We start from the raw sequence: 26,745 nt of genomic DNA on the forward strand, positions 1-26,745 counted from the left end.
ATGGAAAGTGAAACCCATGGGGACGTGCTTGAAACCTGTGTTCTCTCGAATGTGCAGCAGGGGGCGACGGATGAGTTTCTCTAAGTCTATTCCATAAGAAAATCACTTTACTTCTATCTTGATACATAACATCAGTAAACATTTTCTCATAGAGTTTGTTTATCATGTCTAGTTTAACATCTTCTGCAGTACAGCATGATGCAAATACAGTGAATTATGCTCCCGTTGAGAGTCAAATAGAGGATGAAGCTTGGTATAGGTCGGGCGTGATAATATGTGATTGACAGCTTGTTCACTCCTTGTTCTCAAGCTCCCAGTCAGGCCCCACAGCCCCAACTCCTCCAATTAAATGGTAAATGGTTTTCTATTTATATAGCGCTTTTCTAGTCTTGATGACCACTCAAAGCACTTTACAGTACAGTTTTACATTCACCCATTCACACACACATTTATACAGTGCATCTATTCGCAGCATTTTGTTATTCTATGGGGGGGCCATTCGGGGTTCAGCATCTTGCACAAGGATACTTCGGCATGCAGATGGGCCTTCAACATGGCTTTGCATAAACCAGTGAGTGACATCACTATGGGGGGTCTCCATTAGTAATTCAATGCAGCCCAGTCGGTGCTGCCTAAGATTTGAATGATTAAATGACTGAGGACCAGTGGGTCAGGAATTCTTCTGACAATTAAAGAAATGAAATGTGATGAGTGTATGTTCAAAGTCAAAGTAAAGGGCGACACACTCAACATCCAGCGCTGTGATTATTGAAACTACATAGACTTAATGTAAGTAAGTAAAACCAAAATGTCTTGATCGCCACCTGGTGGCTGGCTGCTGAGGATGATCGTGGAGTGTACACTGCTGCACAACCTCAGTGTTCGTGTTTTTCCCTTCATTTCTGGAGAGTGAAAGGAAGTGGAGAAGATTTATGAAAAAAACACAAACTTAGCCTTCCCCACAGGAGCTACATTTAAATTCAAACCAGTAGCATATTTGAGATTCAGCGAAGTGAGCACAGAAAAAAACATTCCATTATGGCTGCACAGAAGCAGGCAGCAGCTGCACACTGGAACAACATGACAGACGCCAAGGGTCGGAATGACTTTTAACTGACTTTGTGGCTGGGCGGTAAGCCCGTGGGTTTTAGGTAATAATAGGATACAATGCAGATTATCGGTTAATTCCACTGTGCATATTGTCATGAGCCAATTTTTTTTAAGCTCTGAATAATCAGTAAACTCAAGCTGACCCCTGAAATGAGCAGAAATTGTATGTTTTTTCATTGGCTCGCTTCAATATAACAGATATGAATGAAAAAGGAGCACTTGGATTTGTGCAAAACTTGAAAAAGCTGGATCGTACACACACACACACACACATACACACACACACAGGAGAATAAAACATTTTATGCCTTGTCCCTGATGGTTTCTAACAAGACGTAGTTGGAGATGATCTGGCCAAGGTTTCTTGGGTGAGAGGAATATCAAAATGTTCAGAAAGTGAAATTTAGGATTATAAAACTGTCTCTCCTCCTCTTCCCCTCTGCAGCGTTAGACTCCGCTGGATTTCATCCTGCTGTGTTCTGTCTTGATTAAAGACAAATTAATAGATTGACCAACAGATAAATAATACATTTTCCAGCAATCACGTTTCCCGTGGAGTTACTTTTGCAAACCAATCATCGTCTCTCACCCAAGCTACTGTGTGCATAATTGAGGCTCAGTAAATATGTTGAATAATATAAAACATTTCCAATGTTGATATTCTCAAGGCTTGGAGTGGAAGGATCACATATAAAGAAAATTACCCTGTTCAATGATCAGTTCATTTTAAGTTATTTGTCAAATATTTGCAGTTTCCAGCTTCTAAGATATTTGTTTATCACATATATAAGGTATTAAAAAGGGGTTTTGGATGATTGACTGGAAACAATTTACACACAAAACTTTAAGCTCTGAGAAGCAGTGAAATGCATTTTTTTTTTTTTTGTACTTGTCATTCTACAATTGGCTGATCATTATTCATCACTCCCTCTGCTTTAAGATCCATACACTGCAGGAGACGGGCCATTTGTCAATGGCAAATACCACAAAGCATCTCTATATAACATTACAATTATCTTTTTATCGAGAGATACCAGCTGAGCAGAGACAAAATGTCTTTTATGTAATATTGGTGATCTAACCTTTCAATCTTTAGCCGGGAGCTATAGATGAGAACGTAGATAACTAAAGATAAGATTCAAAACTCGTGTCTGGCTCCGTCCAAAAGTGAAATGTGAAAGCAACGATTTGAGGTTTTATGGGAATTATTTATGTCACGTAACACTAGGTTACTTGAATTAAAAATCAAAGGACACAAAATAATGGCCTGGTCTCAGTTTGAGCTGCTGAAGATATGCTGGAAATGTTCTTTAGCTGGAGCCAATGGATGCCGCTTTGTGTACTATGGGCAAGGCCATGCGGAGCTAAGCTAAACGTCTCTTGGTGCTAGTTTGAAAACATCAAACTTTACTTTTCAGGTCGAACGTACTTGGAAGCTGATGTTTGTCCATGCTATGTTGGAATGGGTTGTCATATCTCTCCAATTTGCTGTTCTCTGTGTTGAGTGTTTTGGACGTGGTCACAAATTGATCCACAATTTTCTTCCCAGCATGGACACGGATCACCGACCGTCACTAAGCAACCTATGGGCACTGCTGTGGTCCGCAATGGCCTTTGAAGAAACCTTCATCTCCCTCAGAGCGTGCAGCCGAGCGTCATGTGTCGCCGAAGACGCCGGCATAATCGCTCCCACCGCTTTAGCACCAGGCTGTTTTCGCCATCAGCCGTCGGCTTTGTTCATGGTGGTACTACACACTCTGTTGTGGTGTGTGAGACCTTAAGGCACACAAGTATGTGAGGAATGTCCGCTGTGTGATTCAGGACACCTGACTCTCACCTTGCCAGGCCAAGCCCAGGGCATAGCGGGAGATTAGTGGCGGCTTCAAATCCTTAAATGTGTATGTGAGTTGAATTGTGTTTTAATCTCCAGTAAGCAGTGAGTTTTTCATGGAGAATATGGAGCAGACATGGCAATTACTCGAAGAACTTATAGGGATTGTTCACCCAGAAATTGGAATTTCACTCATTACTACTCACCACTAACCAAGTAACTGCAGATATCTTATCGTGTATGAACTTTCATTTTTGAGCTATCCCTTTAAGCTTAGAAGTTTTCACCATGTATGTTGTGTGTCTATATAGCCAGCCACCCAGCCAACCATCAACCATCCATCCATCAATCTGTTCAGGGTCACAGGGGGAGCCGGAGCCAATCCCAGCTGACATTGGGCAAGGAATTAATCTTGGTGGCTAGGAACTTCTTATTAGCATCTAAAGCACTCTAGCAACAGACTAATTGTCAGACTCAACTTTTAGCACATATACTGCAGTGAGAATAAGTTTAAATAAGGAGCAATAGTGTGATCTTTTTTTTCACTATGTTAACTACATGTTTATTTTCTATCAAAATTCAAAATTATTTTTCTGGTTTGACCATTCATTATTTGGTCTATAAAAAATTGCAAAAAGTTTCCATTTTAATTATAAAAGATATTCAAGATTCAATACTTACTAACTATATACTTACTTAACATAGTGCACAGGTAACCAATATTTGTTTCTTAAAGAAAGACTGAAACGTTTCAGGATCCCTCACTGCAGTCACTGTGCCACTTCTCACGGGCTCAGCCATGGTGATAGAAGGGGGATCAGAAACTGGAGCGGAGACCACGTGAGGGTCAGGGCGTCAGCACTGAGGTATCTCTCACATGAGTAGCCATTCTCCTATTTTCCTCCTCACCCAACCTTAGCATTAAAGGAACAAAACAGATCTTTTCTCCTTGGGCCTCCTGCTCCTCCTTCCTGCTGACTGCTCCCACCTTTCTGTTTCTGAGCAGCATCCCTCCACAGGGATCACATGCATTATCACTTGATTAGCTTAAAGTGCTGTTGGAACACACCACAGAAGAGCCCTTGTGAAGTCATTGTTTGGGGAAGAATTTGCACATCGGGTGGCTTCAGGGGCAAACAGCTCCTTGCATCGCAGGGGCACATGCGACTCATGAACGTCAACTTTGATGAGGATCAGTTAATTACAATGTGAATTAATTCTCTTTAAATTCCATTCCGTATTTAATTCACATGCTTACTAAAACTGTAATTATGTAATAAAAAATGTCCCTATAAACATTCAACTGCCATTTTATTTTTGTATTAGTTTAGAATTTCTTCAGTGATCATTGTTCGGTAGGTTTGTGTCCACAGAGGCATTTCCTCTGCATCATCATACTTCTCTACAGCTCAAGCGAGCACATGATGATCCCATGGCACATTCAACAAAAACTCCTCATCTCTTGACTCTGTTGACATGGATTGGCCCACTTCTTAGGATCTACGAGACCACATGAGAAGGAGCAATCTCATGCGACCACACATGCGCGCACATACCACTACCACTACCACTCACTCAAAAATGAGATTCTTTGTGCACATTAAAGGTTCTGTGTGGAGGATTTAGGTGAAAGGGATCTATTGGCAGAAATCGAATTAAGAATAATCCTAGTGATGTTTTCATCTAAATTGTACGAATTGTTGTGCTCCTTACACCGGAACAGGCCCTTTATATATAAATACTTTATTTCAGGAACGGGTCCTCGTTTGAGGCTGTCATTCTTTTCACAGTCGTCCAAACAGGACAAACTCAACACCTTTAGAGTGTGTATCACAGCTGAAGGCTACCACAGGTTCTCTCTCATGTTTGGAAGGAGCAGATGAGGTGAGGGGTATTCAGCTGCAACGCAAAGTTTCACCACTAGATGTCACTCGATTTTAATCGCTGAACCTTTAAAATGAGACGCACTGGAGACATATGGAGCCAAATCAGGCACATTCAAAAATGTTAAAATAATAATATAAATAATAATAAGTCTTGATCTCAAACTTCGGAAAATAAAAAGTGTATTTATACTTAATCTTTTTTTCAATTCCATATAATTTGGCTTCATAGGGGCAATGCATACCCTACACATGGGTAGTTAATATATGTACATTTCTTTTTATTCTTCACAGTATAGTTGTATGTATGTAGTATGCAGCTTTTTGTGTGAAAAAATTCCCAAAGTCTGAAGTAAAGAGAGTTGACTTCTCCCAAAGGAACTCCGTAAATGTCAGAAATACCTCATTTGGATTCCAAGCTTTTTTTCACCTCTTTATGATCTACATCACAAGTTTCATGTCACTGCAGAGCCGGCACCATTGTTCTCGTGGCTAAAGTGGTGTCAGTGTGTACGACTGTTTGGGAAGCCTCAAGGTCAGTGGCATGACGTTTGCCACACGTGCTCTGAGCTGCTGACCAATCACGAAAGAGTGTGTCATTTGACCAATCAGAGGAGGCTGGTCTTTTTCTTGATGAGTGAAAATGGAGCATTTCAGAAAGATTATGAAAACAGGCGTTGCAGAAATTTACATTATTAGACAATTTCTTTTCATTTTAAACATTAAAGTGTACATGTAAGTTTATGCCACACATGTTAGGCCCCACATTCCCCCATCCCCTCAAATCATAACTGTTAAAAAAATGCCCTTTAAAGTTCAAATTAAAGTAATAAAACACACTGGTAATGGCCTTCTGTCTTAAAGAGCAGCATCTATACTCATTAAAACAATTGACTACCACTGTCTAATCACCACTGTTTGCAGAATAAATAACCCTTTCACAACACATGTGACAGACACACAGCCCCGAGCCGCCCCTGGCCTTAACTATAGTGCTTCCAAGACAAGAGACCTCCAAGAATCTCCAAAAAACACCCACTTCCCTCTCTCCTCCCCTCTCCTTCTCCTCTTCATTAAGTTCAACTTTGCTCCGCTCAGAGCTGAGTGTAAAGTAAAGCCGTGTGGACTCCTTGCTCAGCTATGCAGTAGAGAGGAGGATTAGCATCAGCTCAGCACCAGTACGAGGATTCTGGGCGTTTGGCCTGTTTTTTTCATCACCTGGCTGATTCAGAGGGGCACCACAACACTGTCCCGTTCTTTTATCCAAATCTCCTCTTTTCTCCTTTTTTTTATTCTTTCTCTCCTCCTCCCTCTCTCCTTGCATCCCTCTTTCCCCGCTCTCATCCATGACGCTTCTCTCAGAGGACCAGTCTGTGCGGCCCCAGGCCTGCCAGGTCCCGGAGCCTGGCAAACACATCACCTCTTCCTTGGACCAGTACTCGACAGACCACACTGGCTTCAAACAGGACTACATGGACAGTGGCGAGAGCGCCGTTTTTGGGGCCGTGGAGCCCCTGAGGCGCTCTCGGGGCCGCCTCATCCTTCACGGCATGGTCATGTTTGGGAGGGAATTTTGCTACGCCGTGGAGGCGGCCTTTGTCACACCGGTGCTTCTGAGCGTGGGCCTTCCCCAAAGCCTGTACAGCCTGGTGTGGCTGCTCAGCCCCATCCTGGGCTTCCTGCTACAGCCCATCATAGGCTCGGCAAGTGACTACTGCCGCTCGTCATGGGGCCGGCGAAGGCCTTACATCGTGGTCCTGGGCATCCTCATGCTCATGGGACTCACCCTGTTCCTCAATGGAGATGCTGTCGTCTCAGGTGAGGGATCGGTTGGGATTGGTTGGGAGTGTTTTTTGTCATTTCAAGAGCCAGACAGTGGGGGAAAGGGTGGGAGTTGCCGTACATTTTTTGTCCTGTCATATGAGAAAATGGGTTCTTGTTTTGGAGCCGGCTGTTGCTTTGATCGAAGGGAAATAAGAAGAGAATTATTAATCATTTCTTTTCATCTCGGAGAAACAGTCACATTGCAGAAGACGCTGTGGAAATTTGACAGCACTTTGATCTCAATTCTGCTCTTGTTTGGAAATATGCAAAAAATAGGAATTGTGACCTGTCTCGTAAATGTGCAGCGTTTTTTATCTTGATGTTTCTGTCAGCATACCCTCGCATAACATCAGCTGGTTTCTGCCATTGTGTACCATCGTTAAGGCCTGTGATTTTTAATGGATTTTTTCCCCCCTCACTGATACAATGATTATAGCTTTTATGTTTGTGCCCTCGGGCTTCGTCTTATCGCCCTGACTTTTTAAGGCTCAGGCTCCGAACTGTACCAGCGTCTGTTCTCTCTCAGTGGGAAAAACCAGACACACCATCAGGGAAATTAAAGAAAGATTAAACTTGTTAAATGTTAGGCTGCGATGTTCTGGCAGGCTAGTACCGGTAACATGTGACCGAAGTTCAACATGTTGTTGTGAGCCCGATGCAGCGCAGATAGATGGTGAAGTATGACCGGGGAAATCTCATTGTGCCTTCACTTTGAAGTGGTGGCTGATAACGTTTAAAACACCCAAACCGTTACATGGAAATCTGCCGGGGGGCCCGGGCGACATCACAAGAAGAAAAAAAGTTGTGAGTCATGAAGTTCTGGAAAAGAAGAAGAAAAGAAGAAGAAGATAAGTGAGTGGATTTACTGCTGAGCTGCTGTGGTGCCGATTTGGTTCCCGCTGAGCAGCTCCGCCGGATCACAGAGGAGTTAAGTGCACATTCACATGTCTCGCCAACTTTTGATTTTCACAGTTGGTGGTGTTAACTTGGGATCATGGGGCTTGAAAACACATCATTAGCTATATCCTGATCGTGTCTTTTAATTAAACGATAAGAGGATGAGAGAAAATTACTGGACAGGATTTTAAATCATCCGAAATGTAGTTTTTAACAGCCTGCTACACATGAAAATTAGGAATGAAATGTGCAAAGTATACTAGTTGTGATTTTAGGGCTACAATAAATTATTAATTAGTCTGGCGGATCAAGGTCCCTTTTACTTTCTGAAATGTTCTATCATCATCATGAGGACGATGAAGTATTTCCCTTCTCCTGACGAACGCCTGATAAGCTGATTACATTCTCTGGGTTTCTGGGGGGCTGTCGTAAATGCTGCAGGAATCATGTGTGGCATAATGTTTGCATTGTTGTAGCTGCCCCTCCATTTAATCTGAGAGAAAAAGAAGAACGGCTTCTTGTTGCACATGAATTGCTCTGAGGTCTTTAAATTGTATATTTCCTAGAAATGGGTCAGATTCCAAGAGACAGCGTGTCAGGAGGTGCTGATGTAACTCATTGTGACTGAGTTTCATGACTTGAAACCTACTTCATCCATCAATCAATCAAACCATCAACCAACTACTGCCTGAGCGCCGAACCAAACCCAACAACCATCCATCCATCCATCCATCAAACCAACCAACCAACGACTGCCTGAGCTCTCAACCAACCCAACCAACCAACCAACCAACCATCCATCCATCAATCAACCAACCAACCAACGACTGCCTGAGCTCTCAACCAACCCAACCAACCAACCAACCAACCATCCATCCATCAATCAAACCAACCAACCAACCAACGACTGCCTGAGCGCCGAACCAAGCCCACCAACCAACCATCCATCCATCAAACCAACCAACGCCTGCCTGAGCTCTCAATCAACCAATCAACCAACCAACCAACCATCTTTCCATCCATCCATCCATCAAACCAACCAATGCCTGACTGAGCTCCCGACTGACCACCCACCCACCAACCAACCAATTAAATAACTAACCAAACAACCATCCATCCATCCACTTGGTGGTTGGCTTCAATTCCAGCTGACATTGGGCGAGAGGTTACACCAGGACAAGTCACCAGTGAATCACAGGATGGAGGCATAAAGACAAACAACCATTCACAGTCACATTCACACCCACAGGATATTTAGACTCAAGAAAACCCATGCAAACTAATCACACTCTTCTATACTTTAATCTAGAAGTATAAATGTGGAAAATTACAAATTCTTGTTTTAATTTACATGTGCTTTGCAGGTGATTATAATTCTGTAGCGATCTCCAGTTGTGTTGAAGAGAACAGAGAACTCGACTGGCCATCCCTCAGTCAGGCTTCTACTTTTGTCACCCGTCACAAATAATTGGTTTCTTTGGGGTGAGAGCTGTTCACATTGTCTGTCTCTGCGCGTTTCCACTGGGATTCCTGTTTCCGGTGATGTCGATTATTCATTCCAGTGCACCTGGAAACATTTGACACCTCTGTAAAATGAATATATTGATGCTGAGCTTATTATTATGATTTAAATCCTCGGCTTCGTTCTGTTTTGCAGCTCTGGTGATTGACAGGTCGGAGAGGAGGGTATGGGCCATCGTGGTGGTGATGTTCGGCGTCGTGCTGTTTGACTTCGCTGCCGACTTCATCGACGGGCCCATCAAGGCCTATCTGTTTGACGTGTGCTCGCATCAGGACAAGGAGCGAGGGCTGCACTACCACGCGCTCCTAACAGGTCTGTAATTTAATAGCTGCTGCTGCTGCTCCGCCACACATTGCGTTTATCTGTGATTATTTATGATTATTTCTGCGACCAGCATTTCCTCCGTGGTTGTTTACGCTGTGCATCTTGATGGATTAACCTTGAATAAATCAGCATTCATTATTTGCTGGGTGAGTGTTTCAGTGGTAATATTGCCCTTTGGGCAACTTTTAGGTGAGAGCGTGTCGTTAAACTCAAGACCAGCATATGGCAGCCGTTCTCAGAGTTCAGCTGGATCTGGTGTGACTGAATACAGGCATGTGGGCGGAGGTAGCACACACTGTGAAGATTTCAAGAAACTGTGTTGTTGTCTGTGTGTTGGCTGCATGTCTGTCTACTTAGTCTACTTACAAGAGGCAAGGAGAGGACAAAGGTCACTTCAGTTCGGGCTTTTGTAACTTTCCTTACACAAGTTAGATGAGAGCACTGATGACGAGCTATTTTTAACAGCACATTGTAGTCAAAATGCTACCATAAGCTAAAAGGAGGACACAAGTTGAATACAGAATAAACGTTGCATTATGTTATACAGAATGAATGATTATCGTAGTTTAAAAACTATCAAATAAATATACAAAGCATTAATCCTTTTCCTGAATAATGGGAATTAACTTAAATCTGCTGTTAAATATCAATGTACGTTAAAAGGATGACAAGTATGTGTGAGAGGACTCACTCCGCACGATGACACCACAGATAATTATTTCCCAGGTTCAGCTTCCCTCCTTTTCTGAAATCACTTTAACCTCCATCAGGGTTTTCACCTCTGGTTTTGTCGCTTTCTTTATCATTGTGAAATGCGTTTTTAGACATTTTCACTTGTCACTTGCTGGCATGCTTGCTGCACCCGGCTGCTCCACATTAGAATGTGATAATTGTTTATCCAGGTTGTCACTGAAATCTTGCCAATACACTTATTTGTGAATTATATACCCTCTCTTGGTTTTACGGCTTAGAATAAATAAACGCTTCGTTTTATAATAAATCTCTCAGGGAATCTCACTCTTTCTGAGGGGACTCCCTTCATCGTGTGGGTTTAGAGAGAGAGGAGTTGCCAGCGACTGTGATACAGATAAATGCCTACATGTTGTCCCCTGTTCAACCCATCAGCCCGCCTCCCTTCATGTAGTGAGGTTGATAAATAGACTCTTAATCTGTGATGAGACACAGCAAATGCATCTTTTCTTTTTGTTCTTAAAGAGTTTTTCAGTTGGCCACTTGAGGACCCACTCCACCCCACTTAGTTGAATAACAGCAAAATATTTCACTAGGTATATGATTAGCAAAAACGAGCTGAGTTAATACTGTTAAATTAGAATTAGAAAACTGAGGGCTGCATAATTCTGTGATTAACACAGCTGTCATGTGGGAAAAGTCATATTTTGATATTCTCCTTTCAAACTCTATCTGTGATGCACCTAACCTCAACGGATGCTGCATGTTTCGAATGAGGGGAAACCGTAGAGAATTAAGAAAACGTAATTCCGTACATTGCTTGGTGTTGGTGTTTTTGGTGTGTGCACTGGCTCAGCTATCAGCAGGCACTGGGTGGTGTGAGCAGGCTGTAATCCAGCCCTGAGCTAGTCATGTGCTGCAGTCATGGGTCTGGGCTGAGGGAGAGACAGAGGCCAGGCACATGACTCCCTGCACTGCTGGCATGTGAGGTCTGAGGAGGTGGGAGCAAGAAGCTGTGGTATGTTACTCAGTGATTCATGTACTGTTTTGTTTTTTTCCATAAGGCTAATCAAGCGCGCTGAACCCTGGGAGTAAATTCCGGTTGTGAAACACTATTAGCAATACTTTCACAGGCTCTGACAACAGCGCACAGGTCATTGGTTACTTTCTACAGACACACGTTAGGGACACAAAAGATGGAGCACACGTGGAACCATTTTCACATTCCTTACATCCGGGTTTTTTATTTGGATCTGAACGCAATTTACACACACGATTTCTTTTCATGAAGATCCATGAATCATTCTATGGATGGCATCATCAATTTCCCCCAATCCCCATTTTGATTTAAACCAAAATAGGGTCTATCTCTCTGATGGATTTTCATAAATCAGAACCACAATCTTAAAGACGTATGTGATCCTGTTACCTTTTCATCTATTGCCACCCTGAGGTGGACACATTCGTGACAGTATCAATAGTTTAATCTGGCCACATTTTGAATCTGTCCAAAACTTTGGTTTATGAACAAATCACTGCAAAGCATAATGACTTCAACCTCTAAAACTCGATCGTATTGTCAAAGTGAAGTTATCGCTCCACTGTTTGAATGCATCAGTAAGTAAATAAATCACCTTAGTGAACTGCTGTGATATTTGCCGGAAATTCTGACTTTGTTAAGTTCACTAGTGCGTTCAGCCTCATGTTAAAACTTTTGAGTTCAGAACAAGGGCTGTTTATAATGTTAATATCAGCCTGCTTCTGTGTTGTTTTATTACCCTCTATTTTATTTTATTTATTCAAGAGCGTGGTCTCTCAGTTTGAGAGCAGCACAAAGCACACGTTAACACAAAAACATTACAAAATCTGACCGTGTAATCATCCTGCTCTCTAACCGAAACAACACACTCTCGAATAAAGTGGAAAACAAACAGTAGATGCGGTAGATTGCATATAGTGGCGGAAGCAAAGTACTCTTTTTCAGAGTTGACTGTTATTAGTGAGATGCCGCTCAAAGCTCCTGACAAACTGTGAAGACTCTCAGAAAGTAAACAAACTGCTCAAAGTCGTCTCAACAACGAGAACGTCAGTCGGCGTACTAACACTCACCCGCTGCTGTGTAGCCTGCTCCCTCCAGATGTTTGTAATGATCTTGTACCTTCTCAACCAATGTTGTTATTTGTATCTGAAATGTCGGAGGCGGGAAATTCGGAAAGAAGGACCCTAGAAAATAAAATAATGATCTCCTCTATGTATCCACAGCAGGTTCAGACTCAGACTAACCCACCACCTTTTTTTTTATACCTGTATTCCATGTTGCCAAAAGCAAGTTCAAATTTGTGTATGCATTGCTGGCCAGTCTTGCATTGCCTTGCAAAGCAATAAGCTCATATGCTACACAAGTGAATAAGGTTGACTTTCAAATTCACCTGGCACGGCGTCCTCACCGCTTCAGAACTTTTGGAAATTCTGCTGGTGCCCGGGTTATTGTTGGAAAACTCTGCGGCTGCATTTAGTATGGACGAGCAGAAACAGCTGGCAGTTGCCACGTTGGCTTCCAGATAGGGTCTTATCTTTCACAACACAACCACCAATGCTGAATGCAAAGTGTTGCTACATCTTTCTTCCAGCTCCGTCTCATCAAGAACTCCCTGCTCTCACACCTCTCCCCATTACGTTTCGAGCCTCGGGAACTGAGCAACCAAATGCAGAGCAGACAATCTGAATGGCATGTGAATGGTAACTTGCGTTTCAATTGACAGATGTCATTACTGAAATGACTAAAAAGCTTGTCTGAACAGAGATTGTGGGGTTTTAGCCATCATGGTGACAGCATATTGTCAGTTCAGTTGAATTGAACATCTCTGGACATGGTAAACAAGGCCATTATTATATCTTGCTACATTCACAATGAGACAATATCAATCATATTATCCATAAGCACATTCAGCCTGATCATAGCCTCACCGGTGTGCTGGTGTGAACAAAGTTCTGGACTGTAAAGCCAGAACTTTGAAAAGGTTTGTTATTCTCCCCTTAAAAGCAACTTAAGGTGAAAACTGTGAGCTTCATTAGGTTTTACAGGAAACAGTTTTTGCTGCTGTTGTGTGAATCTGCTGAAGTTTTGATGGCCTATTTAAATTCAGTTGCACCTGGATCAGAATTTAAAATCTCCTCCTCGCTCACAGTGAGTCACAGCGATGTCTCTGTTTTGCTCTATTGTGCTGCAACACAAAAACGTCGGAGCTATTGTGGGGGCTGAAAGTTTTGTGCTCAAGAGGACATCAGAGACACAGAAAGACAGCTGAGACGGATCCTGAATCAGTGGGGTGTGTGACGCCGCACACAAACGGAGGTCATGCAGAGGCAAGTGAAACGGGACTGTAATGTAGAAAAGTACACAACAGTTACTGACTGTAGAGGCCTGCTGCTCAGGGGACAGCAGCTTGATGAATCGCTGCTATCAATCAAATACATTGACCCGCGAAGCTCAAGTTTTCAGCCACGTTTTTTGTCAACATTTTCTTTCTTTAACCTTGTTCCTCAATTTTTCTTAAAAAAAGAAAAATCTTAATTCCATCAATATCTCTTCAATATCCTCAACATTTTGACACACTTTCCCATAACCATAAACTCTAACCTCTTTCCTCAGTGTCCTCAACGTTTTCCAAATATTTACTTTCCTTGATTTCGGTTTTGTGTTTATTTGCCCATTCATTTATTATTTTGATCTATGAGTTTGAAAAGTTTGGTGCAGATCATCAGAATAATTCGTGCCTTCCTTTAATTTTTCTATGATAATAGTGAGATACATTTGGTGAAATGTTTGGTCTTTGAGGATGAATTTGCTCTACTACGTGTCATTTATATTTTTTCATCTACTGTAAATAATATAAAAAAAAGGAAAAACACTCGCTTTGTTTTCTGAATCTACAATGATTTGTGTGAACAAAGGATAAACGGACAATTAAAAGTCTTCAGTTGAGCAGATCGGTATTTCTTTATGAACCTGGTGTACCTGGAGAAAAGATGGGAGCGTTTATGAGAGCATCACAATGGAGAATGTTGCAACAGTAATTACAAGGTTAAGAGAACTACCCTCGACAAATCCACGGTTCAATATTGACCTCATCCTGCCTTGAAAACAAATTAAGTGCTTTTGTGACAGAACTATAAATGCACTTCAATCATTATTATTTCCATTTTTTTTGTGTTTTTTACGGCTGTGAAGGACGAAGACTCAACTACACAAAAACAACTACAAATACTGCAAAATAAACTTTGAAGAAGAAAATGTGAAGAACAAGCCTGTGAATTGATGGCAGAATATCCAAAAATAAGCTTCACTATACATATTCCTGTTCCCCCAAAGTGGAACAAAAAAACTGTTGATCTAGTTTATCGACCGAAGGTGTAGGATTATACGATAGTACTTGCCAGACAAACACAAACACACACACACACACTGAGGAGAACTTTTCATAATAGAAATGCTTCCGCAACAACAAGACAGGTCAGGTACCACCACAACAGAATTGTGATTCTACTAAACATGCCATCAGACACCATGTAGCCTTGAGGCTGTGTCTCATTCTATTGACGTGAAGGACCACACTCTCCTTATAGTTGCCTCTATTAAATATACTGGAAGAGTATAGGATATATAGGATATAGCAGCATCTGAGGGCGTATTTTCTCTTTGTAATAATTGCAATTTTTCTATCTGCATGGGGCCTTAACCTCTGCCTGTGTGCGTTTCAGGCCTGGGCGGGGCCTGTGGTTACCTGGTGGGGGCCATGGACTGGGGTCATTCCGTGCTGGGGCAGCTGCTGGGCTCTGAGTATCAAGTCATCTACTTCTTCGCAGCGCTGACCTGGGGCATCTTCCTCACTGTGCACCTCTTCAGTATTCCAGAGCAGGCTCTGGGCAAGGACCCATCGGCCAGCGACTCGTCATCTTCCAGTGCCCTGCGCGCGCTGGGATCCCACAGCAATGGTTACGGATCAATGTCTAAAGAGCTCGTCCCCACCGTCGTCCCGGCGTCGGTCCCGGACCTTAGGCCGAGGTCGTTCTCTGCTCTGGGCGAAGCCAACTCTGTCACCTCCAGTGCCAAGCAGCCGAACAAAGAGGTATGTGATGTGCAGGGTGAACATTTTCTCTGGATACAAATATTTCAATTCTTCTTTAGGTCAAACTCGTCATTCAATTTTCTGAACTACTGCTCACCCTGGTCATAGAAATGCATTGCATGTGCAGGGAAAGGACAGAGAACGGACGTGCAGTGTAGTTGTGTGAAGTCCTGACACAGTGATGATAGGGAGTCACGCCGAGGGGAACACAAATGTCTGTGTAAATTTCCATTGCAATCATTCCAATACTTCAAACAGGCGAGACTTCAATTGAAAAATTGAAACTTTATTGCCATGGAGAATAAGCAAAGGTGAATGAGAGTTTGTTGGTCGTTGAGACCCCCTCGAGATGTCCAGGTTGAATGGGGGTCTGGCTGCAATGTGAATGTAATCCTAATGGGGTCCAGACACTGGCGGGAGTTGAAGGGACCTAGGAGGGTCGCAGTGAATCACTGAAAGGACAGCTGGCGGTTGGGGCTGGGGAGGTGGAGTGGAATTTACTTCTGCATGCCGTAGTGTCCTTGGGCAAGTTAACTGTCCCTGACGGCTGTGCCTGCAATGTATTAATCTGTTTGTGAAAGTAAATACAGACTCAACTGTCCTGTGAAGGTAAATACAGACAGACCCCTTTAGACCATTACAGCCGACAGTGAGAGAGAGAGAGAACAGATTTCAAGTTTGGCAGCAACAGCGTGATTGGCTAATTGAGATCATGGCGGAATCTGATTGGATTGCCATAAACACCAGGCAGTAACACAAAAAATGCCAGATGTCAAACCAATGACTCATCAAAACCATTAGGATCCATCCTCTGGGGATCATGAACTTCTGAAAATAGGGCCAAGGCCATAAGACCCGTCTCACTATCTCCACCACCAAAAATATTCTCAAGTTTGAAGCCGCTCACAGGTGGAAATGTGAATATTAGGGAGTTTTCCAAGTTCAAGTGGTTAATGAGGCTTTTCCCTTAGGACAAAACTCCTCAAATAACCTGCTGAATCTTTCATGTCGTAATGGGGGGTGTAACCCAGTGAGACAATTTCCTGCATTATGCATGGAATTAGTCAGCGTGTACTGATATATTACATCTTTTTTATTCTATAAACTCGATCATCAATCCCTTCTAGCTGAGCTTCAATAAACACTATAAAGAGAAGAGTGTACCAGAGGAGTTTGGATCTTACGAGTTAAGATGAATCATCTCTGACAGTCCATCGTTTATCAATGATAGTCCTCGTCTTTCTATTAATTTAGTGCTTCACAAATCAAAAAGACTTTCTGGGTGATTTGTGATTCATGATCGAGTGTTTCAGAGGGATTTTTTGTCGATATTTTTTTCCGGCATTTTAAGTTTGCCTCTTAATCCTTTATTATACTGTTTCCGACCCTTGGGCGACATCCTCAGTGTGATTCATCGGAGATCGTTGTTCATTCCTTTGCTGAACATCTTGAGGGGGCAGACAGTGTTTTGATTTAGCTGTCGTCAGATGTGTGATTAAGCGCAGCTTGCCGTGTAAATACCATTAGAGTAATAGGGGCTAGGAGATAGGGCTGATTTATACATAAATATACATATAATAAATAATTGTTAAATAATCCTGTTAGTGTTGTTGCTCTTGGCAGTGATGTGTGTGATGCTTGCGTGTCTACCTGCAGGCGCAGAAGAGGATGACATTCCGGTCGATGATGAAAGCCATCATGAACATGCCAAGCCACTATCGCTGCCTGTGTGTCAGTCACCTACTGGGATGGACGGCCTTCCTCTGCAACATGCTCTTCTTCACCGATTTCATGGGACAGGTACGGATTTTGTGTGTGCGTCTGCAGCATAGGGTCAATGACAAATGGCCCGCCGGCCTGTTTGTGTTCTGTGTGAGGCTCCTAATCACTGCTCATTTCCCACTCACTCCAAGAGACTTGAGTGAATTGCCGTCATTAGTGTCGCTGTCATTTACGGCTCATGATTTTAGTTTTTATAATCAGTTAATTAAAAATGCATTGTGCTTGTGTCAGCCTCCAGAGTGTGACTCCTCCACATTGTTAGGGAATATTTTTAGACCAGACCAAAGTAGACACTTCAAAGTGTCACCTATGGCACCTTTGAGAAACTGTTATAGGATTTTTTTTTACCCGAGCACATTAGAGGGCGGAAAGAAACATTTTCAAGACTCATGTTCAGCTTTTACAAAGAGGATCGACTCAATGAGAGGTAGTGGAGAGAAGGGAAGGAAAAACACAATGATTTAACAACAGCTGAAAAGGTGTAAACCAAGTCAATATGTGAACTTACTCAACTACCAAAAGGCACCTGACTAAAGTGATTCCAGGAGTCTGTGCTCTAGAGTTCAGGGTCATCTCGGAGTGTTTCAGGGAAGGGTGAGACAGAGCGATGGTTCTTTGGAATCGCTGCTGGCCCCATTTTGGTCTGAAAACTCTAAAGTTGGAAACGATGACGCAGGGACCCACAATCGCTTTCAGATTGGATCTTTTTCAGACATCTGCCTCATTAGCATGCACGTGCCAGGACACAGAGATACATTTGAAACAAAAACGTGTTCCTGTGGATGTTGCCTTGCGTTGGTGGTGCAGTACGCCGGCTGAAGGAATCCTGAACACGCTAAATTCATGTTAGGAGACAAAAAAACACAGAAGCGTTTAACCACGAGTTTGAACAACGTTGGCGATGAGGTGAAGGTTGGATTGGTCTATATTTGGATGGCATGATTGGAAGTATAGAGACCGGAGGAGTTTTGGGGGATAGGTGACCACACACAGCCTGACACACACACACACACACACACACACACACAGGCTGAGCACTTGACAGAAAGTTTAAACTTCCTAACGCCTGATAGATAAAACAACTCATTGATTAATCATGAACGTGATCATTAGTTAAGATCTTTCAAATTTCACAAGGCATCTGAATTTTACATTTTAATTAGCATATTCAGTTAGCATAATAATTCAAGAACAACTGTACCACAATAACCTGGGGGTGTTTTGAACAGCTATCCATAACCTCACCAAAGAAATAGATCATTAATAATAGAAATAGGCGTTATCTCAAAAAAGTAAGAGATATATAATGAGGCACAAAAAGGATTCTATATACAGTGGGATTGCACATGGTCTCATCTGAGTCCTTCATAGCATGCAGGTGTAGTAACCAATACATCAGTGGTTGAGATAAGCTGCTCACTGAGGTGTTGGAAGTGGTTAATCAGGAGCCTGAAGGCCTGCAGGTATAGAGGCGCTTCATCAACCTGTTGTTTCGTAATGAGATGCTGCAGTTGGGTGACTCCGTTTCTGTCTGGCGAACAGGCTGAGTGCTGGTTTGCTCCAGGCCTTGATGATTCTGTGTGCCCCGCTCAGACAGCACAGCCGATAGATGAAGAGGCGGCAACCCCCCCATCACCAGACAGTGACGCATAGTGTGCTCAGGCTACATCCCTATTACTACTTTTTCGTTCGAAAACCCTTTAACTCTGCTACAGATACTTAACCACGAGTAGTCGGAAATGCTGCTGTTCCCGTTTAGAGTTTTAGTCAGGGGATGTTTGGGAAAGAAGACCTGGATGCTCATAACCGCTTCCTGACATGGTGTTTTCATCCTATCACATGACCCCCTTCTGGAGGAAGAAGGCGACATTAGCCACGGCTACCAGCTTAGAACGCGACTTGAATAATCAGATGCGTGCGTTGCCGACCTTGTTGTGTTTGCTAACAGCTGTTGTGCAGTTAAATTCTGCATCTTACAGTCACGCAACTGCTGACATGCGTAGGAGACGAGGGGTGGACAATTTAATTTGTCGACAACCAGAGAATTTGTCAATCAGAGGAGAAACCTGAGAGCAGATGTTTCTCATAAGCACAGAAGCAGCCCGGGGAGAAGAGCTGAATCTGGAGTGTTTCCATCAACTCAAATGTGCAGGTTAAATTACTTTATTTGCCTCGTGTTATCAAGTAATTTTCCACTAGAATTCAGGTATTAAATACAATGAGCTAATTATTAACAGTCGACCTTTATGAGATAATCATTATTTGTCGTCCCTTAACACGACTCAAATAAGGCAAAGTGACACAATGAAATGAGATGAATTGTGAGTGACATGCTCCATTAATCCCTGTTTCTGTGGCGGGAGATAGGTGGAGCAGGGTGGTGGTGGTGGTGGGGGGCTGCCTTTATGTATGTGTAATCCTGTGTTGACGTAAAAATAAGGAGAAATGCTGCAGGGTGTCACAGTGTGAATGCTGATCAAAGGATGCACTTCACGCTGCGACGCAACAGCCAACGCCACGCTTCACTAACACCTAATGCACCGGCTCAAAATCTGAAATTGCAGACCTTGTTATCGTGGATAAGAAATATGTAGCAGGTGGCTCCCATGTTGAGTTACAGGGAATGCGCCTCCAGTTGGTTAAAAAAAAGACGGCCAATATTTAGATGAGAAGCTCAGTGGTTAGACGTCAGCTTTTATGATTATCTGGCTTTAAAGCAGCTGTAGTACTCTGTAATATAACTTTTAGTTTATGTCCCTGTAAGAATAAGGTACCAGCAAAAACTGCATTTTCGGTATTTGATGTAGGTTCAGTGACAGGATTCAACACTAAAAGGCTACAACTTGGACATTGTACATTAAACACGTTGGACAACAAATATTCACAGCTACGGCGACTGGGAGTCTCCAATGCTCTGGCTTCCTCCCACAATATGCAGCTTAGCGTGTTGTGGGAGGAAGCCAGAGTAGACCCACGCAAACACATGGAGAACATACAAACTCCTCAAACATATAAAACTTTCGGGTTTGTGCACTTGACAAAGGTCAACAGGTCACAGGGGTCAGATAAAAAAAAAAAAAATGTCTCATTCAAATCCCTGTAGAGTGGAGCAACCTTCTTCACACTTCAATCTTTCTTTTTCTCTGTTACACTGCAGTAATGTATCATATATATACACATATATATATTTTATATGCTCTTGTGTGTTCTTATTTGTTACTGCACCGCATAAACAGCACCATGCATTTTACATTACACGGTAATTTAACTCTGCTGCGACCCAGCTCTGTTTTCAAGAACTAATGCAACTCTAGATTAAAATGTATTTCTCCTCTCCTCTGAAATATCCCCTTGTTAATCCAATGTGCTGCAGACGCTTGCCTTCTTCCTCTGTACCAGCACCAGTAATTGAAAGTAATGACCCTGAATGTATATAGCAGCCTTCTTACTGTTTCTCCTCCGGAAATGACCACTGTCTTCTTTCCTCTTTTTTTGCAGATTGTATACAGGGGAAACCCTTACGCAGAGCACAACTCGACAGCCTACGCCACATATGAGAGAGGAGTAGAGGTGGGCTGCTGGGGACTGTGTATAAACGCTGTGTCGTCAGCTCTCTACTCCTGTAAGTACACGTGCAACAAGTGAACGGATGTGGAATTACCTCTATTTATGTGGAAATTTGCCTCAAAACATGAGACGCTCTTTATCTAATGCTCTCAAATGTAAAAAAAGCAATATCACCAATTTAACTCATGACGTGGATAAATGTGTTGTTGTTGATTGATTGATTGATATGTGATTCCAGCATGCATACTGAAGGTTGTAAAAGAATATGCAAATGTGGGGTAAAAGCCAGGAAAACAACCAAAGACTTAAAAAGGGTTCAGATGAGCTGGTGAGCATCTCTAATCAGTTTGTTCCAGGCCACGCAGGACCGTTAGTATGGTCACATGGTTGGACATTGAAGAGGAAGCGACGCTCTGCAGCCCTGATGGGAACACACGTTTTGTGGCATGAAATTTAGGATTAAATGGTTGGGAAGAGAAAACACTACGGAAGGTATAAAAAAATAGAAGGGGGGAGGAGGGGGGTGTCGAACAGCTATCAACATGAAGATATCTCCTCAAAAGGGAAGTGTAGGGTGAAAAGAGCATCCCGATTTAGGGCTGCTTTTTCTGCCAGCCCACCTGGTAAAATGTCTAGAGATGGAGGCAAAACAAAAATGTTTAGAGAACCCCCTGCTGCGTTCTGCATATATGAAAGACACCCCTGGAAAAAGGCTCATGTCAGAATATGCTTTTCCAGCAAAATGTCAGGGAGGTTGTCCAGCAGCTGATGCGCAGTAGATGCAAATCACAAAACACAAAGAAAATCATTCATGTGGATTCAGATCCTGCACGACCTCCAGCTGTTCCGTCAGGAAGACGAATGGCTCAATGTTCCCTCTGAACACCGTCCGGGTCTGATCGGCTACGGAGAAGGGTCTGTTTGAAGTCACTGATCAAAATTAGAGCCAAGCTGTTATTGAATCCTCGGGTTCTCTTTCTTTCTCCACCAGCCATGTGAATGTTCGAAGGAGACAAAAAAAAAAAAGGGGCACGGTATCATCGCAATCACATTGTGTTCACGACCAACTCACACAGAAAACCAAATCATTCGAAGAGACTCACTTGATTGTTCTTGCCGTTGTGTGGCTGAGTGGCGGGAGAATGGTGTGGGTGGTTGTTTCCACATTGATCATTAAAGCCACTCTTAATTAAAATCAGCCCATCCTGCAGCGACATCATTTGCTCCTGGGAAGGACGATGAGCTAGTGTGGGGAAACGATGTCGCTACGGGCAACAATCACTTACCTCTCTTCTTGCAGGACATGCGTCAGCCTGCCATTAGCAGTCGCTGCCTGAATGAAAGACTTTTTTCCCAGAGGAGGGCTGACATGTATTGATTTAAAGTCCAAACAGAATGTCTGCTATATTGTGAAAAGTAAGGAAAATAACAGTTTGGACAAATAATGAAGCCATTGATGCTGCACCTGAGGGGGGGGGGGGGGTCTGGCTCTATTCATAGTCTGGTTGTTGAAGTTTTTGTTGCTACTCTAGACAGTCAATTACACGTCCAGTCAGCTTTCATGCTGCAGGGACGTCAACACTATGGCAACATCTCAGAGAGGTGCAGTGCTAAAAAAAGACGAAGTCTAATTCCCTGAATTTCGTATTTGGCTTCATTAAATATCACAGTCATACAAGAGGCGTGTTACATCAGTCCTGAGGGATCTGGTCACAGCTCTAAGTTATGAACACACCCAAGATGCATGGAGGACATATTTGAGACTTTATCACTCATACTTCTTTAAAACCATAATAAGTGGATTTATGCACTAAACTCACTAAAAAATGCGATTGACTCTTTTCCCATTTCCACAACAGGAGTTTGCCCTATGTTTTTTTTTTTACTGATGAATTATGTTCGATGTCATATACTTGCCAGAAACTGAAAAGCTCTTGCCAGAGTTGCATCTTGCACGGTGCAACGTTGTGCCGGAGACACACATAAAAATAAGAACACAAAACTTCGCGGCTATTTACGCGACAATGCACGGGAGTTCAGTATGTGTCATAACGCTCTGCCGGAAAAGGTGCAGCGTCTAGACTTTCTAAGTAAAGAAGAAGTTAGTGAACTCTCCAGGGTGTCTTGTTTCTATCACCGTCGATCAGAACTAGAGCAGATGGAAACCTGTTTTCACCACAGAGACATCTGACCTGGGAGCAGAGGATGAATGTATCCATCCATACGCCATTGCAGAAAAAAGACAGATGTCACTGTGTTAGTGGGTTTTTAGGCCAGTGGAAAAGAGGCTTAACATCACATTCAGAGGTGGACTGGGAGGGACACACAGGACCACATTCTTTTTCGCAGTGTGTCCGGGGCCGAGTATGAGGGGCCCCGTACTTAGCTGTACTCTGACCCTCTGCAGCTTCATAATGAACCCCAAGTACATACACTGAACCCCAAGTACATACACTGAAATAGTTATGGCCACATCACATGTGTCTGTTAAACTAAATTACCATAAACCAAACATGGCTTAACGCAGAAGCTAAACCACATGGGCGATAAGGGACAACAGCTGCCCCCTGAAAGTTGACAATTCAAATCATCAGTTTAGAGACCTCCAGTTGACTTACATTTTTGGAAACACACGTGAGATCACATGTGATCGGTTGTTCTTCTTGTGAAAGTGTAAATTGCTGTCTTGTGGTGGTGTCTTACAGGAATATACCTGATGAAGACCTTTGTCAGTCATATCAGATTTGGCTGTTCAATGAGAATATATGACTGTTCTGTTTTTTTTTCTCATGTAGACTATCAGGCCAAACTGCTTTATTTCTGAGCTGGTTCAAGGTGACAGTGATTTTCACATGATGTACTAAACAAGCCGAGACTACTTCTTAGTCAATGTCAACTGGAATTGGCTCCAGCCCTCAAGGATTCTCAAAGGATAAGCGGGTTGGGTCAATGGATGGATGCAGGATGGATGGATGGATGGATGGATGGATGGATGGATAGCACTTTGTGGAATGTATTGAGTTGCTGTGCAAACTGTAAAGTCAAGACCTCAAAGCGGAAGGCAGACTGACAATTTGTAAACTGCTGAGTCATGAACCCTCATGTGTTAAGTTCTGCATTTGTTTAATGGTTGTTTAGTTTCTGTTTAAACTGGGCCCAGGTGACGCCAACCATTCTTAACACCGTATAAGTGACCTCCTCTGTGTTTGTGTGTTTTCAGATGTGCAGCGTTGGCTTCTCCCATACATCGGCCTGAAAGGATTATACTTCATGGGCTACTTTGTGTTCGGTATGGGCACCAGCCTGATTGGCCTCTTCCCCAACATCATTGCCACGCTCATCCTGTGCACCGTGTTCGGTGTCATGTCCAGTACGCTCTACACCATCCCATTCAACCTCATAGCAGAGTATCAGCGTGAAGAACAGGTAAAGAGATGCTTTATTTCTTTTCAAGGTTTAAATGCAAATGATCAAAAGACAACCAAAGACATAAAGAGAGCTGGGATGTGAGCAACTCTCAGATTAGTTAGGATGAGCCCTGGTTTTCAATGACACATTTTACGACAGAGGAAAAAATGCATAAGTATTTCGATTAAGCCTTCTTCAGTGTGACAGTGGCCTGCGGCGATTTCTTAAAAACAAACAATGTTATATTTTTGTATTCACTGTTACCCACCAAAACTCCTCAGGACTGTACATTCACGTTCAAATCAACATGCATCAAACTAACCACAAACCAAGGACCCACTCGTAAAACACATCAAAGAACGTTGCAAGGTGCAGCAAGGGGCCAAAAGCTCAGCCGGGAACCTTTCACCCATGACTGTCAGTCAGTTTATTTCTAAAGGGTGTTTACTAGGAGGCAGCCTGTAGTCAAAGGTGTTGATTCACATAACACTACAGATAATACAAGCAAAGGGAGCCATATAAAGAATGTCTACTAGAAGTGCAATGAGTTGTGGATTAATTTACAACTATTTTAAAAAACAAATAATCATTTTCATAATTTACAAAGCATTTACAGCCTATGTAGAGTAGGCTTCAAACTAGGATTGAAAAAAATCATATGGGAGGATCAAGCAAATATCATTAGAGACACAGCCTACATCTTAATTGGATAAACCAAGCGAAAGTTGCCATTGCCCGATCTGGATATATACAGCAGGCGTGCAGGATATGTATATCCATTCCAATGCTTTTCATTTGTAAATACTCCTTCTACTTTTAGGGTTCAGGTTTCCCATAGGTTTCCCACAATGCAACTGGAGGCTGTCTGTCACAAGTCCCTTCCTGGCTTTGAGTCTCAACACAAAGCGGAGATTACCCTAGAGAACTACCTCCAGTCCAACAAAAGTCCTTACTCATGATTATGTTCCCTGACTGAAGAGTAATTCATTGAGATGGCTCAAATTACCTTCATATCTAAAAAATAGTTAATAGCCCCTATAAACCAATTTACTTTATTACACTAAGATAATTCAACCAGTGATAATGATGTTGTCCAGGAAAACAGGTTTTATAACAACCATAAAATGACATGATATAATGATCGGTGTTACTATGTAAACGTTGTTGCACAACTCAAATATGTAGTTGCGGAGAATGAGGACAGGACCAAATAGACAAGTCAACATTTTTATATTTAAAAGAGAGTAAGTGAGTAAGACACAGCTGACAAAGATTTCACATGCAAACTTTTATTTGATCATGTAATGCTTAAATTTATATTAAACATGGATTCAACCTAAAGATCTCTGAAACATTACTATGCAACATATACATATTTTACTATATAGCAGTAAACTTAAAAAAATAGTTTTTGCCCATTCACACGCTGAGCTCAATATACCTGTCAATATAAACATCCAGATTTCGGTTTTGGTCACAGAAGCTATTGACCAGTTTATCCCCAGTGTACTTGACACACTGGGAGCACCATACTAGAGGCTACTATTGACTGCAACAATTTTGGCAGCAGAGGTTTGCAGGAGACGTGGTTCCCAACATAATTTGTGGAGCTCATGTTTAAAACTCCCCGTGCCAAGTCTCTGGCATTTATCAAAGTGTGTTTTTATATCAGGAGAGTGCAGACCTGGAAGAAAATGGGTTTTTCAATTTTTCCTAAAGGCCTCTGAAAAAATTATAACTTAATTTTGCTGGATGACAACTGGAACTCATTCATTTGCCATTTTATACAAAGTTACTCCCATTCAGAACAGTATGGAATAATTGGCAACTGACAGCTGCTCATAAAACCACTGCAAAATGAATAATCCAATAAAGATCATACTAAGAAAACAATAAGTTCAATTAGGCTGCTGTTGAAAAATGTCAATAGCAGCTTTGATGGGTCCTCATGTGCTCAATTAATTCCTTGTTAAGCTAAATCAAGTTGGCTGGTGATGACATTCAACATTTAATCGCCCGAGGTGCCAGCGAATCCATTTCCCCACAGTACTGATTGCTTTCTGCCATGGACATCTCTGGTTCTGGAGTGATTAATAACGTCAAATATCGCTCTTCTTCCCCCTCCACCTCTTTTCCAATCATCCCCTCTTCCAGGAACAATTGGCGATGCAGGGACTCAAAGAAACTCAACGGGGCACCGGTGTGGACTGCGCCGCGCTCACCTGCATGGTCCAGCTGGCTCAGATCATCGTGGGCGCGGGGCTCGGCGCCCTGGTCAACCTGGCAGGAAGCGTTATAGTGGTGGTCCTCTCGGCCTCGTCCGTGTCTCTGTTAGGCTGCATCTTCATCGCCCTCTTCATCAGATACGTGGAATGACTCTGCTCATGTAAAATGTGTTTTAAATGGTATTTGTTTTAATAAATAAAGATTCTTAAATATATCTATGAAATGCCTTTGATGTTTTTATCGATTCCTTTAATTTAATTTTAACAGTCAAGCACTTAGCTCCTGATATGCTCCTGAAATTTTCCAGAGGGGCTCGATAACTTTTACTTTGGGGCTGATGGGAAAAGCCCCCCAAAAGGTCCAAGTGTGCTTCTGTGAGAATACAGTGGGCATATATCTGTAAAATCCACAGCGATGATGTTTCTAACACACAACAGGAGTGAACATGAAGGAGGCTGAGGAGGATGAGGGGATGAAACTTGGGAACATTCGGCGATAAGGGCAAACGCTGCAGTCAACGTGCTGTAAACAAAAACATGTGATTGAGGGAAA

General features: G+C 42.6%; 1 protein-coding gene across 1 annotated transcript; it reads left to right on the forward strand.

Moving 5' to 3' along the window:
• Positions 1–5,899: 5,899 nt before the first annotated feature.
• On the forward strand, positions 5,900–26,394 carry slc45a2 (solute carrier family 45 member 2). Its single transcript, XM_062413006.1, has 7 exons — positions 5,900–6,642; positions 9,203–9,379; positions 14,843–15,210; positions 16,867–17,010; positions 20,491–20,614; positions 23,780–23,985; positions 26,122–26,394. The coding sequence occupies exons 1-7, from the start codon at positions 6,171–6,173 to the stop codon at positions 26,341–26,343; spliced, it is 1,713 nt and encodes a 570-aa protein (XP_062268990.1). The 5' UTR covers positions 5,900–6,170; the 3' UTR covers positions 26,344–26,394.
• The last annotated feature ends 351 nt before the right edge of the window (positions 26,395–26,745 follow it).

Source organism: Platichthys flesus, chromosome 19 (assembly GCF_949316205.1).
Source record: "Platichthys flesus chromosome 19, fPlaFle2.1, whole genome shotgun sequence".
NCBI lineage: Eukaryota > Metazoa > Chordata > Actinopteri > Pleuronectiformes > Pleuronectidae > Platichthys > Platichthys flesus.